Source organism: Myotis myotis, unplaced genomic scaffold, assembly GCF_014108235.1.
Source record: "Myotis myotis isolate mMyoMyo1 unplaced genomic scaffold, mMyoMyo1.p scaffold_m19_p_18, whole genome shotgun sequence".
NCBI classification, from domain to species: Eukaryota; Metazoa; Chordata; class Mammalia; order Chiroptera; family Vespertilionidae; genus Myotis; species Myotis myotis.
In genome coordinates, this window is record NW_023416322.1 from 40,286,868 (window position 1) to 40,303,763 (window position 16,896).

Here is a 16,896-nt window from a genome sequence, read left to right on the forward strand (position 1 = left end):
AGTGAGGTGCCATGTAAATACTTTTCTAAAGTACCAGCGTGAGTTTAAATCTTTGCATCATGTGTTTTTTTATTTCTTAAGTAGATTACACCCGAGATTCTATTGTATCAGCTTTAAAAATGAAATATGTATAGAGTGTATCAGATATATACAAATAACATTAAAAATTAAAACATTCCATAATTATACTAGATTTGAAACTATTACCACTTTTAAAATTGACACCTAAGAGCTCATGATTGTAAGTACACAAGCAAGTGGCAAATTTGTGTTTTTAAGTGCTGTATACAATTTGACTGTGTACAACATGTTGTGATATGAAAGAGGAAAAATAAACAATTCTACGTGGGGGACCTAGTGAGAAAGTTCAAGGGAAAAGTACAGTAATCTTCCCAGGAAGACATAGCCAGGTGACGTTTGAGTGCAGCCTGCTCTGTGAGTTCTGGTAACTAAACTCAAACGGTGTAATATTATACAAAGCCTGCATGTTATTTGTAAGTGTAGATATAAGGTTTTATCACATGTAGTCATTTCTTATATGATAAGTATTTTGATATGATAGTTTCTGAATCTTAATTTTCATGTTCAAGTTCTAACTTAACTTTATATTTATTTTTTGGTTTTATGTCAGAAACTGGCCAAGTGTTTCTTTTTCAATAAATGAGTGACTTTTATGGTTTTTCTATTCTATTTTCTTAGGGTCTGCCAGGCCCACCTGGTGAAAAAGGTGAAAATGGGGATGTCGGTCCCATGGTACGTTTTGGTTTTTCGGTGTCGGATAGATAGGATGGATTCCCATGTTACTAGTATCTCCTGAAGGTTTACTAATGTGAACAAAGTTGTCCTAAAGGCTATGGCTTTTCAAATGGATGCTTTCTCTTTCCTCTACCCACCCTGCATCTGTGACCATTGTCTCTCTCATCACGTTGAACCTGTTTTTTCTTTCTCACTTTGGGGTAATGGTGAACACACCTGGGGCTCTCGCTGGTTGATATATTGTGATTTATCTTCCATTTCTATGTGCGTATATTCCCGAGGCGTAGATAAACTGCCGCACTTCAGTTATTTACTAGTATTGAGCTCTGGACTTTCATGTGGTGTAAATAAAGAATGGATAGTGGTCTCCCAGGATTTGAATAATTAGCAAATGTTAGCACATTATTAAAATTAATTGTATTTCAAAAGTCTTCATTTAACAAGGAATTCTCAATTAATTAGAACGTGATGACATAATTTCCATCGATTGATTCTGGCTTTCTGCTCTCAGGGTTCAACTGAAAATGTGAAATACCTATGTGTGTTTAGTAAGCACTGTAATGGGTAAGGAAACAATTAGGTAGGATCATTGAAATTAATAATGAAATATAATGAATACATTTCCTAATTGCTGCTTTCTTTCAATAAAGATTGCTCCAATATTTACTTCCTTAAAATACATGTTTGATAATTTTACACTTGAACGTTAGATTTTATTTTATTCAAATAAGAAATGATTTTTTTTCATCACAATAAACTGAATAACAGGGGACATAAGACTCCAAGCAGCACCGGGTAGAGAGCAGGCATCCCCTGGATGTGGCTGCTAGGTTCCCTGAATATTAATGCATTCTCCTGACCTATGGTAACGCTGGGAGTAGACAAGCTTTTCAACCATGATATTAAAATAAACTGTGACCTTTAAAAAAAAATACCAATGCCCTGGCATTCACTCCAGACTAATCACAAGTGTGAGGTTACGGATTCTGGCCACCCATACTTTATTAAAAGCGTACAAGTTCATTTTAATGCAAAAGAAGGAGAGAGAACCATCGTTTTAGAGAGACAACGAGGCAGTTAATCGTATTTCAATTCTAACCTATGGAACACGTATACACGTTTTAAAATACTCTATAGAATTAAGAATTCCAGAGCTACTCAGGCGCCATTTCTTGTTCCAACTTCGTTCCTTTTCTACACTAGCATTCTGGCCTATCCTGGCACAAACTATTTCTAGTTGTATTATGAATGCATTATACCAGATAGCAGCAATAGACTTCTTAAACTTTTTAAAATATGCCGTTATTGATTTGTAGAGACGAAGGGGGGAAGAGAGAGAGAGAGAAACATTGATGAGAGAGAAACATTGGTCAGCTGCCTCCTGCATGCCCCTCCTGGGAATCGAGACCGAGACATGTGCATGTGCCCCGACTGGTAATCGAACCTGTGACCTCGTGGTGCTTGGGACAATGCTCCATCCACTGAGCCACACTGGCCAGGCGCCTTTTTCAGTGTTTCCCCTGCAGTTTTAATTTCCCCGTAGCTGTGTATAAAGAAGCATTTGCTAATGTGGCGTTGTGTCCACCAAGAACGTGTTATAAGCCTGATGGGCTCACTGACTGCTTTTGCAGGCTGTGACCGTTCAGTTTCCCAGGTGCGTTTAAGTGCGGCCTCATAACCTTACGTCTGTCTCTTACAGGGTCCACCTGGCCCTCCCGGCCCCAGAGGTCCCCAAGGTCCCAACGGAGCTGATGTAAGAACTGTGAAGTATACGTTAATTATTGTGAAGTTGTATGGGGTGTTGACATTTAATGACCACTGTGTCTGCAACACAAGGGACATAATCACTCTGTCACTAAGTGTTTACGTGTACAGAGTTCAAGGGTCCCCTATTTACTCCCTGTCATTTTCCAAGAAAAGAAACAGGCTTTTTAGGGAACGAATCACCATAAATACAAAATAGGTACAAAGTGCACATTCAATACATACTTATTGGTGAGTTAGAAATATTAGCTTTATTAGAATAACCACATTGGTTCAGTTCAACATGCTAAGACCAGGCCTTGCATATGATAACTGTTCAATGTTACCGAATTGTCTCAAAATTTAGCCTTTGTCGCTTACAATGTCTTGAGGAGATGGTTTGTGATTAGCTTTGATTGCCTGAGCCCAGGACTGTACCCCAGCCCGCCTTTAGGTATGCATCTGTCATCGGTGACTTTTATCTAAAAGTTTGCATTTGTATTTTCACTCTATAAAATATGTTAGAGCAATATGTGCCTATACATCATGCACCTCTCGCCGTGTAAAATATTTCCTCTCAGTTGTATAAACAATCTCCCCAGAACTTCACAACTAACTCACTGTTCCAGTATTCTAGGATTTTGAAATGTAATGTCATATTTATCTTGTTATCAATAACAAATGTATAGGCATGGAGGGGATCATATCTTCTGACCTCACCTTTTCACCAAGAACGAGTCATCTATTCTTGTCTTTACTGCCCTTATGTCTGCTTTTAATTCGGGCCAGAATGTACCAGGAGCAGATGTACCAAAAAGGCTTTTAGGTTCTCATTGTCCTGAAGTAATGTTGAGGTTGGGAGGTGGCTGACCTTGTTTGTGGCATGGATCACCTCCTTCCTAACCAGAGTCGTATTTTGATCCACTACAAAAGTCATCCTCTAAATGGGGCATGTTCACTGATAGGAAGATTGAATTTACATTTTGTGTACCAACTGGCAGGACTAGAGTTGGAAAGTGTCCAGTCTTAGCTTCAAAAGTCTGGTGCATTTAAAAATCAGTTTAATCTAATTAAATTATTTGCTCTCCAGTGAATTCGACAACCCAGTAAAAGGCATGATTTTGTCCCATCCTTCCAGTGACTTGGGGATTCTTGCACATACTTCTCTTTAAGAAGAACTAGATGCATACTTATGGATTTATTACGTCATTATAAGGAGGATAACTGTGTTCCTTTTCCTCTCCTGCAGGGACCGCAAGGACCTCCAGGATCCATTGGTTCCGTTGGTGGTGTTGGAGAAAAGGTCAGGAATGTAGTGATGTACAGTTTGGAATGGCAAGGATAGAGGACTTGTTAACACTGGCTAATGTCTCTAGGGCTTCTCTCTAAGTGTATCACACACAGTTATATGAATCACAAGTCATCCTCTCCGGTAGTTCAATAATGAGAGGTAGAATGATTTTGAGATACCATGGTTTTGATCGCCAGGTATTGTACCGATGGTGCACATGGAGTATTTCCTTTAATCAACCCAACCACCCTGTGATGAGGGTATGATTATTATCCACATGTCTAAGCCAGGAAAGCTGAAGCCTGGAGAATTTCAGTGTTTGCATCAAGGTTTTATCCGTAGAAAGTGACTAACTCAAGATCTACCCTGACCCAGGTATGTCTGACTAGACTAAGTGTCTCTAATAACACTCTTTACTGAAATGAGAAGAGATTGGTTGATGCAATGACTTAAAAGGGAAAACAGAATCCTTTCAACTACAAAAGAGTTAATCACTCACTTTGTCGTATGTGGAGTTCATTTTCATTGCTGTACCCTGTCTTTGGCACTTTGTAAAATAACATCTGAACCCGAGATACCTTCCTTTTCTCATGAACACCATCACGTTTAAAAATCTCCTCCTCCCCCTGGTGCAAATAGCACACTGATTCTCTGATTTATTATTGATGCATTCATGTTCATTTCTTAATAGAATTTTCCAAAAATTGACATCAATTTTGCTTTATGTAAAAACTAAGATATTTATCAGTTTTGGTGGCCAAAAGTGAAATTTCAAAACATAAAATATTATCCAGTAGAAACAACAGAAATTTCTTGAATTTTCTAGTTATTAATTAAATGCTATCAGAAGCAAAAAGTTCTGTTGTTTGATCTAAAATTTTTTTGATATATCTTGTATTCAATTTAATTATTTTAATTTAAAATGTTAAAGCTCAGAAAAGTAATGTGATAGAATTAGAATATATTATTTGGATGTTGATTTCTGCTCAACACTTACATCCTAGTATTATCAATGTAATTAACCCTATATGAGTATTCTTTTTAAATTTTTATTTATTTTAGAGAGGGAGGAGGAGGAGAGAAAGAGTAACATTGGTTTGTTTATCCAATTATTTGTGCATTCATTGGTTGATTCTTGTATGTGCCCTGACCAGGGGTCAAACCAGCAACCTTGGCGTATTGGGATGATGCTCAAACCAATGAGCTACCCGCCATGCCTATGTGATTATTCAAATGGTTTCTTAATTACTACATATGAAGCACTTTAAAGTTATGATTGAATTGTTACTGCATAAACCATCTGCTATTTTTTAGACTGATATCTCTTTATGTTCTTACATTGGGAGCTTAGTGTTGAAAAGGCGCTGGTGAGCTGGGGGTGGAATTGAAAGATCCTTTTCACTGAGTTCAGTTGTCATGGGAACAGAGGCGGGAGAGGCCCTATCTGATGGTGTCCCTGTCTCACAGATGAGGACACAACTGTCCTCCTTCCCTTTGCGTCACCCCTCCCCTCCTTGGCTAAATGCTGACTGGAGCGTTGTGAGACCTAGTCTCTACTTTTAGTTTTGCCCACATAGCAAATTTTAAAACCTTTTAATAGCCTTTTCAGCCCATCTCTTTGTTCTGCAGAGCTTTGGGGTGCAGGGGGAACAGTTGTAAGGACTTTGGTTGCTTCTTGGGTGGTTTTCCTCCTGTGTGACTCTTGGGCAAACACAGGCGCCAGATGCTTGGAGCTGTGTGCACCTCCCTTCCCATGCTGTTCCCATGTGCTTACAGCCTGTCTGTTAGCCCAGCCAAGCCCAGTCTCCAGAGAATGACTCAGTTGGCCAGAGTGGTGATTCCACTTCCTACAATCAAGATGTGGCGGACTCTATCTGTGTCACCGTCATAGAAAGTTTTCATTTTTCTCTCTTTCAAAACAAAATATGCTTCTGTGTGACAGCCAGATAGAAATGCAATTCTGATTTTAATTTTCTTCAGCATCTGGAGTAATGTCATTTGCTGTAGATTACAGGTTTCTGATATCAGCTTTGATTCTGGCTGGATGCTTCCTCATTTTCATTTTGGAAAACTTATTTCCAGTCACAAATCAATGAAAAAAATAAAGGGCAAGAAAAGCGTATCCCTTAGTCATGCTGCACTCTGCTTAAAAAGGGGTAGCCTGTTTCCATAGAATATATATTTGCTACAGATGGATTTCTGCACTTGAACGGTTTCCTCAAAACAGAGATGTGTATCAGCACAGGGCCTGAGGATTTAATGCATATTTTATGACAAAAGGCATACAGAGCCATTTGCTATCGTCCTGAGCAAGGGTGTTATAGAATGGGGCAAAATGGTGGCATGCTGAGTAATGACAGTTTAAAATTATAACATTCCTGCTCTACAGAATTTATACTATTGCATATTAATTATGACTTTCTAGAAGGAATATGGTGTAGCCTTGTTGATACGAGAAATACAGATTTATCCATTTGATGTAGGCATGTCGTAACATTTTATTTACTTGGAATTTTGTCCTATTCACAAGCCTTTAAATGGGACATTACTTAACATTTACACATTAATTTCTTCTTAAATAATTGTTCGCTTATTTTGTGCACACCTGCCTGTAATATACAAAAGATAATTTGCATATTAACTTTTGACAAATGAACATAGATGTGTTCTCTAAATGAAGAGAATTTTGTAGTAAAAACTTGTCTTTAAGTTTTAACAATTATTCAAACCCATCTCTTTGCCACCTGTCATTTTCCTCATTTGAAAAAATGGAAATAATCCTTAAGAATCTAGTTCAACTTTACAGTGGACAAGGATTAAAACACAACAACAGAATATGCAGAGGGTGACGAGAAAAATAGTTATTTTCCCTCTAGTTCCAATTGCTGTGGTCTCACCAGGGGTTAACGTGGTGGCTCAGAAGATACTTTGTGCATGGTCAGTAGATTTCCTGTATTTGTGTACTTCTTAGAGAGAGATTCATTTGTTGTTTATTGTCCCACTTATTTATGCGTTCATCGGTTGATCCCCTGACCAACCAACCTGTGGTGTATCAGGACGGCGCTCTATCCAATTGCGCTTCCCGGCCAGGGCCCGGTTTCCTGTGTTGTTGTTTTTCCAGCTTTAGTGAGCTATAATTGACAAATAAAAATCATATACACTTAATATGTACAATTGGATGTTCTCGTACAGGTATGCTTTGTGAAATACCTTGCTACTCTCTCCTTGTATGAGTCTGACTGTTTCAATTTCACACCTACGTGAACTCACGCAGTAGACCATACTGTTCCATGTAGAAAACATTTGATTTGAATGGCAAACTACTTAAGATTTATTTTGAGGATATGAATAATGAATAATGACAGAAATATCACATATATCATCCCATCATACTCAGATGGCTGAATGATTCATTGCTTTATAAATAATATAAATACAATATTATTTCAATAAATATTACTTGTATGATTTATTTGAAAACTGGAAATATTTGCTCCTCATCTTGAGAAGAAAATAACTTATACACAGTGAAAGTACTTGATGTTTTCTGTCGTTATGCAGATAATTCATGAAGTTAAAATATGTGCATATTTTCATCGAGGAAGGAATTATATACATAAGATAGCCTCGCCCTGGGATTCTGTTTCTATTTAATGTATGAGCAGTGGGAATATTTGAGAGAGTAGAGTTAAATGCTAAAGAGCATTCAGGCCTTACATTTTTAAAAACTTTAGAGCCGTTTCTGCCTCAGAATTGCTGGTACCGCTGATCTGGTGGGTAAACATGGCACATGAATGTACTGTTATATTCTCTCGGATGATTACTTGAATAGAATATTATTTGCCAGCATTCTAAGTTCAAAGAATTAGTAACAGGCTTTCCTAACTAAAACCTATTAGTCTTGGAGGCTTAGCTACCAGTCTGCTAAGGGAGACAAATAACCATCCACATTAATAATAGGCACATCCTCAAAGGGAGCAGTTTTAATTGGTATCTATGTGCCTTTATGCATCTTATAAATACACTGTTTCTATGTTCTTTAGGCCTCTACTAAATACATTTCTCAGGAGAATCAAAATACGACCAAAAGATTTGCTTATTTGTCAGTGATAAATTAAATTCACATTTTGCTACAAAAATACCTGAAATTGTTAAATCCATAGACTTAATTGTATGAACAGTGACGGGGCACAAATACCCACTGGGCTGGGAGCAGCGGCTGTCTGTCCTGTGAGGCTGGTGGCACCCGGGTGAAGGGCCTGCCTGTAACTAACCAGTGAGAGCCGTAGCTGTGGCCTCTCCCCTGAGAAGGAAAAGTCAGTCACAGGAAAAGTCTCTTGGCCTTTTAGAGACGAGACTGACGGAAGGCTGGTCTCAAACATCGCGGCCGGCACTGAAGGCGGTTTCACAAAGGTGAGCCTCACGTCCGTGCCCTGATGCTCATCCGATCTCTCTGTTTCAGGGTGAACCTGGAGAAGCGGGAAACCCAGGGCCGCCCGGGGAAGCAGGCACGGGGGTAAGTGCGAGGGCCTTTCCTCCGGGGGGCGGCCAGGGGCTCCCCTAAGCGTCTGTGACACGTGACCCAGGCCTCGCCGTCACTCAGCTGTTTCCGTGCCTTTCCATTAAGGAAAGCAGGCGTGCAGAGCGTGTCCGTGGGGTACTTCGTCACGTCCTCCGCATGTTTTGATTAATGTAGACATCGCATGAGTCACATTTTCCTAACGCAGAGCATTCAGATTTGAGCTGTTTATTGTCTACAGTTTGGTGGTGGGTTGTCCACAAGAGAAATGAACAGACCAACATGCTACATCAAAAAAAATGTTTAAATTGCGTTAGGATGGCCTTGTTCTTATTGAGATCCGTTTAAACCTGGCGTGAGTGTGGCCCCTAGGGGAAGCCTTGGGAAACGTCTGGACAGGTGTTTGGTGGTGGCGCCTGAAGGCAGGGAAGCTCATTCATGGGCAGCGGGGGAGCTGTTCTGCATCGCGCAGTTCCTAGCACCGCGCCCTGCAGCCCAGAGCCCGCTGCCCCGACGTGCAGGCTAAGACCCTGGTTCACACACATGGAAAAGGCTCCAGGGCTCTCCTCCAGCGGGAAGCGAGCTGGAGCGTGGAGCCGCCCTCATTCCAAGCGCTGAGCGTCCCGAGAGCACGGACGGGACCCCCGGGTGTGGCTCTCGCTCTATAGGAGCGCACGCTGCGTGGCGACCACTGCTTGGGTTGTCACTGGCACGTCCTCTCTTTCGTATGCCTCCTCATCTGGTCGTGCAAGGTGACCCTGTTCCCAGTAGGAAGCCTGGGGAGCCGAACGCATTGCCAGAAGCCCAGCCAGGAAGTGGCAGCTCGGCGTTCGGTGCAGGTCTCGCATCTCCGAGGCCCACGTCCTCCCCGTCTGAGGAGGAGGCTAGATGCTCTCCAGCGTCCTCGAAAACTACAGCTCGAGCCGCGCTTGGCTTAGAGATGAAAACACCTGAAAGCTGGGGACAGGTTTGACTCGGAGCTTGTAAGGTAACCGCTCTTCTCCTGCTGCTGTGTAGGGCCCCAAAGGAGAACGAGGCGAGAAAGGGGAAGCGGGGCCCCCCGGCGCGGCTGGACCTCCCGGCGCCAAGGGGCCGCCAGGGGACGATGGCCCGAAAGGCAACCCGGTAAGTGGGTCCCTTCCAAGTGGCACCGAAGTCAAGGCCACTTTGGAGCTTTTCGCAGGAAGACGAGAAAGCATGGGACTGACTGGTCACCATTGCAGACACTCCCCCCAGCCTCCAGGGACTGCCTTCACTTGTAGCTGAAGTGAGACATTCTCACAGGGACATACCATGACTTGTACCTCGTAAACGTCAGAATACCTAAAAAATAGTTTTCATTTATTTCCTTCCCTCCGGACACATCCTTCTAGGGTCCTGTTGGTTTTCCTGGAGACCCAGGTCCTCCCGGGGAGCCCGGCCCTGCGGTGAGTAACGTGGAAAATAACCCGGGGGGGGGGGGCAGGAGGGGGGATGTTCCCAGTGTGTCTGTGGCTAATAGTTACAGAAAAATATAATCACTTACCTCAGAGGGAAGGGGGAGGGGTGGGGAGAGATTACATGCATAGTGCATAGCCCATGGACGCAGACAATAGTGCAGGGAAGGTCTGGGGGGACAGTGGGAGGGAAAACGGGGGACATATGTAATACATTTCATCAACAAAAATAATTTTATTAACAAGAGCATACTACGTTTTAAATTTGATGCGGTCACAATTTCACAAATCTTTATGGAAAGAGTGAGAGATACCATAGTCCTTAAAAGAACAACAGAAAGAGCAGAATACTGTGTCCTCCTGGTGATAATTTAGCTCAAGAACTAGGACCGTATACTGTACCCTTTTCTCAGATCAAAGTGAATCAATAGTGGGAAATGTTGGGCTCATTTTCTGTTCCCGTTACAGGGTCAAGATGGTGTTGGTGGTGACAAGGGTGAGGATGGAGACCCCGGGCAGCCGGTGAGGAAGCATATACTGCTTTTATTTTATCTTTACCTAGCCTCAGGCATTTAAGAAAATCAGAAAGAACATTTTTTTCTGAAAGAATTATCAGTTATATTTCAATTCCAGTTAAAAGGCAAACTTACATGGAGTGTTTCTAACTCAATGTGATTTAAGAAATATAAGCAAAGCCTTCATAATAAAAAAAAGGTAGTCACATCAGGTTCTGCCCGACTGCATCAGACTCAGCTGTCTGTCCATTCGTGTTACTCTAAGTCGTTTGGAAATCACACATGAGACCAGAAAAGAAAGCCAGGTTCGGGCCTGTGGCCACGTGTGGCGGGTCAGGGCGGGCACGGGCTCGAGCAGGAGCCAGAGACGCTGCTCCCCGAGCACAGCTGCGTGTCCAGAGCGCCCCCCTGGAGATCTGCCCACGGGGCTCGGGCTCATTCTGTGCAGGTGGCGCCGGGGCCGTCGCCGGCAGGTGCCTGCTCCTGGGCATAGCGATGCGGGCGTGGCGCAGGGAGGGTGGACACGCATCGTTCCATGGCTGCACAGATGTATGCGAGCTGAGTGGCATTACCGCCCACGTGCTTCTATAGTTAGCACGTCTACTGGATGCTTGTCAGAGAGAGATGAGCACTTTCTAAAGGAACACAGTATTTCTGATCCGCTTTCTTCCGGCTCTGAGGAAGTTTTCACTGTGGCTTCACCAGGTAGCTGCCTACAGTTCCCTAAAGGCAGGCGAGGTAACTGAAGAAGGGCGGAGATTCTCTAGGAGAGAGATGTGGGGAGATGAAGCAGGAGGGTTGGTTTCAGTCCTGATTCTGAAAAATGCTGTGGCCGTAAAACAGCACCCAGTGGCTTTAATGTATTTTTCTCATTTTATAGGGTCCTCCCGGCCCCTCTGGTGAGGCGGGCCCGCCAGGTCCTCCTGGGAAAAGAGTAAGTTTTTAAAATGATTCATTGGAAACCTCTACGCGTTATCCACTATGTGTGTGAATTCATATACTATTTAGGTAAGCAGTGCATTAGAATGACGCTGAGAAATGTACGTCCTGGAGAAGAGGGTGATTTCCTAAGTTTGCCAAAATACCTCTGGAACTGGATCACACTCCAGTGAGGGCAGCTCCCCTGTCTGTGCAGCCGCCCTCTGTGTAGCTGTCCTGGGCTGTTAGCATCAGCTCCAGCGCATCCCAGAGAGATGGACTGTCACAGGCCAGGGCTACCTAAGAAACTGTGAAAACCTGGACGCAGGATCCAGGGAATGGGCCCGGCAGCCATCAGCAGGAAACGTTAGATCGCTTTCCATGGGCACACGTCTCTGATTTGGAAGCAGTGCCCTTGTTGAGATCTTGGTTCCAGCAGGTGCTAGATTTCCCTCCCTGTCCTTACTGCTGTGCTGTTTTGTAACAGCTTCTGTGGACCCGCCTCTCGCAGCGGTTAGGCCTGCTCCTCCTCTAGTCTCTTTGCCACATACTCTGTGCGTGGATAGGTGGGAAACACCAAGTATACACTGAGTGGCCAGATTATTATGACCACCTGATGTTTGTAGGCAAATTAGCTATAATTTCGCGCTGAAGTTGCTAGAGGGCCAGACCATTATAAACGTCTGAATAGCACAACAGACCTAAGTATCGTTGCTGATCAAGTTCATCCTATCATGTGGATGGCGTATCCCAATGGAGATGGCTTCTTCCAACAAGACAAGGCGCCATGCCACGGTGCTCATATTGTGCAGGAGTGGTTCCAAGAACATGAGGGAGACTTTACCTTGCTTAGGTGGCCCCCACAATCACCAGCTCTCCATCCAATCGAGCATTTGTGGGACGAAGTTGAAAGAGCCATCAGGCAGCTGGGTTCCACAGCCATCAAATCTCACAGACTGGACAGTGCTATTCAGGCATGGTGTCGGATTCCTCGCATCACTTTTCAACATCTCGTGAAGTCAATGCCAAGAAGAATCGCCGCAGTATTGAAGGCAAAAGGTGGCCCAACGAAGTACTGATGGGGTGGTCATAATAATCTGGCCACTCAGTGTATTTCTTGGGCTCGGTCTCCCTAAGAAATCCAAAGGGACCGAGCTGTTCCCCCTGGTAGCTTAATTTTAGGGGCATTTTCACACACCCATCTTCATAGACAGAGTGTAGTAGGTTTTCCTTGGTCTCCCAGCAACATAAATGTGAGTTGATATTTACAGACATTTCTCTCTGACAGAAATGAATTTGGTTTGTAGTAAATATCTTCTTGGAAGGCAATTTCTCTTCATTGACCAAGTGCCCCTTTTCCCTTCCTCCTCTCACTACACGCCTTCAGTCACCAGAACATGAAAGCTTAAGTAAGCTTTGTCTCTGCTTTGTGGCATCAACATTCCTCCTCTCCTCGGTCTCCCCATACTGGAGACCCGGAAAGACAGACCAACAGCCATTAGCTCCAGCACCCCAGTGCCGAAGGAGCAATGGCAAGACATGTGTTCACACGTATTACCATTTTTTCCATGAGTGAATCCTACACAGAAGCCTTCCTAATAGAATATTGATCAGAATGTGGCAAGTGGCGGTGATACTGACATTCAACACACTAACAGTTATTGAACAAGAAGGGGAATTAAGTTGTCATTTGTAGTACACGGACACCCTGTCACGCGTTGGTAATACTTGAGAATAGAAGTGTATTTCCTTCAGGCACTAGAAGAGTGTGTAGCTGCTGTCAATAAGCTGTGAAATGCTGAGACCCGAGTTAGCCTCACAGCTGTTCGAAAACCAAGTTTGTTCCATGCATTTTGCTGAGAAATAATTTCGGGAGCTGATTAACATAACGTAAACATGACAGCCTTAAAAAGCACCGTCCCCACTCCTTTCCCCAACCTCAGTCTCAGCCCTTGACTCTGAGCACAACTCATTGCAAAAGTTGAAGTAAACAAGAGAGTCTGGGGGAAAAATGAATGCAGTTTTCTTGAGATCACTCATTTAAGCTTTCAGGACTTGTGTCTGAACTGGTGCAGAAAATTCCATCACCTGGCATCACATGCTTGTTAAAGTAACAACACAAATTCAATTAACGAGTGGACATGAAATAAATATTCCTTAGTAATTGTCAGTCTTACAGGCCTTAGAATAAGTTTATCACAGATACTTACGTGTGGATCTTACTGTGGCGGGCTCTCACAGCCGGAGCCCTGTTGGTGTCGAGTTGAAAGGTTTCTAGGAAATGCCGAAAGTGAAGACATGAATAATGCAGCACAGTTATTAGGCACAAAATGTAAATATGGGGATTATAATGCTTTATTTCTAGCTCAGAACGTTTTCTTTGATACTCTGAATATGAGGTTATGCAACATAAATGACTCTTCCCTACATCAGTTGGCCACAAGGTTTAGGAATGCCGAGATTTTTATGTCCCAGGTGACCTGTAAGTGCAGAGGAGGTCTGACTGTGTGATGTTTGCAGGGTCCGCCGGGAGCAGCAGGTGCAGAGGGACGGCAAGGGGAAAAGGGCGCCAAGGTAAGGCCGGTGGTGTAGGTCTTACGTATGCAAAGCTGATGCCTACACGGCTTTGCATACACGGCCAACGTCTAGATTGACACGTTTTTTAGACTTAACACTTTTCATGAAATAACAAGACATGTTTCCTCACTGGTCACGTGTGCCCGTGTTGTATTTTCTAACAGGGGGAAGCAGGTGCCGAAGGGCCTGCCGGGAAGACTGGCCCAGTTGGTCCGCAGGGCCCCGCCGGGAAGCCCGGTCCGGAGGGCCTTCGGGGCATCCCCGGGCCTGTGGTGAGCATCTGTGATGTTTCATCTTTTTAAAAAAAGACACACACCACAATTCTAAATGAAAATGCTCATGTCAGCACTATTTTATAAATTAGAGTGTGGATGTTTGAAGGGAATTCGGGAAATATGTAATAATGAAAATCTTAAATATTTCAGTATGTCATTTATTTAATTAGTTCATGGTGAAATTCTAACTCAGAAAGGCAGAGTAGAAAACGAAACCCTATGATCACGAAGATGTCATATTTTAATACCTAGCGCGCGTGTGTGTGTGTGTGTGTGTGTGTGTGTGTGTGTGCTTGCACACGCCTGTGCCTGTAGACAAACACCACACAAAGGGAGAAGCCTCGAGAGCTTACAATTGGAGTTCCCCATGTGAGGGACTCTAAAATTAAATTTTCTTTCTTCCAAAATTAAAATAAATATGTTTCTGTTCATTTAAGAAATTAATCCTGTTTATTTTTCACAGGGAGAACAAGGTCTCCCCGGAGCTGCAGGCCAAGACGGGCCACCCGGTCCCTTGGTGAGTAGCACCCTTCCTGTTAGGAGGGGAGAATTCCAGAAACGAAATCGTTTATGAGCTACAGTTTCCGTTATTCTAGCTTATAACCTGCTCTCTATTTTGTGCAACATTCAAGGAAGTGTCTTACACTGGAGAAGAGGAAAATAAATCTAACTGATAGGTTCTTTTGAAAATATGCCCCATGATTAGATCTTTCCTTTGTTCTGTCCTTGGATGAAAAAAATGTTTCCCCTCCGAATAAAATGCCACCAATGGCCTGGCCAGGTCTTTTCCAAACGCGGACAGTTCCCCACATGCGTGCGGCGGCCTGCCTTTCCGGGCCCTGCATTTAGAAGAGCAGCGCTGGCCCAGTCCTGAAGGCTCTGCCAGTGACGCTCACTACTTTAAATAAGCAAGGACTTCCATATAGTAACGTAAATTCTACAAAACGCTGCTGATCATGAATATGTTAATCATCTCAGAGACATTTACATACTTAGAAAGCCATTAAACTGGGTCTCACAATCTTAATTATTCCAGGAATTATTGGGGTCATTCCTTTTAGTAAAAATGTCACCAAAATTTCCTCTAACATGAGTGTCTTTTAACTTTCTCTGAAAAAAAGATCAGTTATTTTAGTGACTGAATAAAAGTTACCAAGTTTTGAGTGACTTCAAGCAGGAGATTATCAAGTCAGCACTCGACCTCACAGGCCCTGGGCCAGCCCTGCCCCCCGACCGTCTGCACTATTTGGGGAATATTCTCCATGAATACGGGCCGCTCCTGGCTGCAGAGTCCGACCTGGAGAAAGAAAGCACTTTGCCTTAATGTCACCCTAAAATTCGCCAGGGATTTTTTTCATGTTATTTCAGATTTTTCCAGTAAGTATTCTGACCTTTTTCCTGGATGAAATAAAAAACATCAATCACGCGGGAGACTTCCTCCGGCTAAATGGTTATATTAAAAACAAACCAGACAGGCCACCCCGAGGCGGCTCTTAGGTAAACGTGGTTTACAGAGCGAGGGAGGGGCTGACCTCCTCAAACCCATTCCCATTCGGAAAGGGTCAGATTGAGAGCTTGGGTGCCCACCCGTCTCCGGCTGCTTGTTTTAAGGACGTATTGTTGCTTTTTCACAGCGGTTGACTGTGATACCTAATTCTAATGAAGGTGCTGCTTGGTCCTCAGAAGGTGAGAGCGGGAGAAGTCATCTCTAGGGTCTTTCATGGCCGTTTAATGGTCTTTCAGACTCAGCTAACGTTGATATACGTTTGGGGGCAACTCTTTTGATCTGAGCGAGGAGGAGCGGATCATGGTTCAGGCCACTGCGCCTGGAGCCAAGCTCCCGGTTCGAAACCAAGCGCTCCCACTGCCTGGCTGAGCGGCTTTCGGAAAGTTCCTCGTCTGTAACATGAGGACATTCACAGCCCCTGTTCTGGATGTGAGGGTGTTTAATGAACTATTGTAGTTTTTGGAGGCAGGTGAGCATCTGTGTTTTGGGTCTAAGCTTTTATTTGTGTTTATTCACTCCAGTGTCGCTGAAACACTGCTCAGTGTTCATCTTCGGGCACGTTTACCTTAGAGCTACCTCACATTCCCTCTCTTCACAGGCTGATCAATAAAAGAACCGACAGCGTTCTCTTTGAAACCACAAAGGCCTGAGTAATTGGCAGCCTGGTTACTAAACTGCAGTTTGATTTTATTTTTCTGCTACATTTAAACTATCTGTAAGCAGGTCGAGGTGTGCAGTGTTCCATAGTGATTAGCATGTTCAAACAACATAATGCTTGCTTTTGACCAAATTAAATATTATTTCACAATATCGCAGTGCCTGGCAACGTTAAGGCAGCGGAGTTTTGTGATGTTTATCAAAGCCCGGCGCTGCAGGGAATGTCTGTGTGTTCCAGACACTTAAGAACGTATCCCCCGTTTTCTCGTTCACTGTATTACTTATGAATTATGTATTTCTCTAGGGTTTTTCCATTTTCAGTATCCTAAAGGGGAACTAGGAACTATGTCCACTTGGAATAACAGCTTTAAATGCAGAGTTAGTATTCTGATGTGTCCCCAGTTCAGAGGGTTAGTTATAACTACTGCTCATATCAGATCTTCCCCGCTTTCTATTTCCAGTGGATGGAAATGACTCGAAACTGGTTTTTGCCTGGCAAATTCCTCCTTAGATATTGTAATTTCATAGAGATTATTAGCTTAGAGGTATTAAGGAAGAATTTCCTGTACCTCCTTCATGAATAATATCCATAGAAACGATTTAAAATGCATTAGAAACACAAATAAATGTCTGGTATAGTTCTCATTAAGCCCAAGCAATTAGAATTCCTAGGGTTTCTTCTTTTTTTTTTGGCACTTTTGC

At 43.3% G+C, this 16,896-nt stretch overlaps 1 protein-coding gene across 1 annotated transcript in view; it reads left to right on the top strand.

The window, feature by feature from the left end:
• COL11A1 (collagen type XI alpha 1 chain) overlaps positions 1 to 16,896 on the top strand; it is a 140,701-nt gene that overhangs the window by 112,362 nt on the left and 11,443 nt on the right. Inside the window, exons 47-57 of the mRNA XM_036344132.1 lie at positions 700 to 753; positions 2,456 to 2,509; positions 3,749 to 3,802; positions 8,253 to 8,306; positions 9,327 to 9,434; positions 9,683 to 9,736; positions 10,214 to 10,267; positions 11,141 to 11,194; positions 13,699 to 13,752; positions 13,920 to 14,027; positions 14,494 to 14,547. Of these exons, the coding sequence (XP_036200025.1) occupies positions 700 to 753; positions 2,456 to 2,509; positions 3,749 to 3,802; positions 8,253 to 8,306; positions 9,327 to 9,434; positions 9,683 to 9,736; positions 10,214 to 10,267; positions 11,141 to 11,194; positions 13,699 to 13,752; positions 13,920 to 14,027; positions 14,494 to 14,547 (702 nt within the window). The remainder of the gene's footprint in view (positions 1 to 699; positions 754 to 2,455; positions 2,510 to 3,748; positions 3,803 to 8,252; positions 8,307 to 9,326; positions 9,435 to 9,682; positions 9,737 to 10,213; positions 10,268 to 11,140; positions 11,195 to 13,698; positions 13,753 to 13,919; positions 14,028 to 14,493; positions 14,548 to 16,896) is intronic.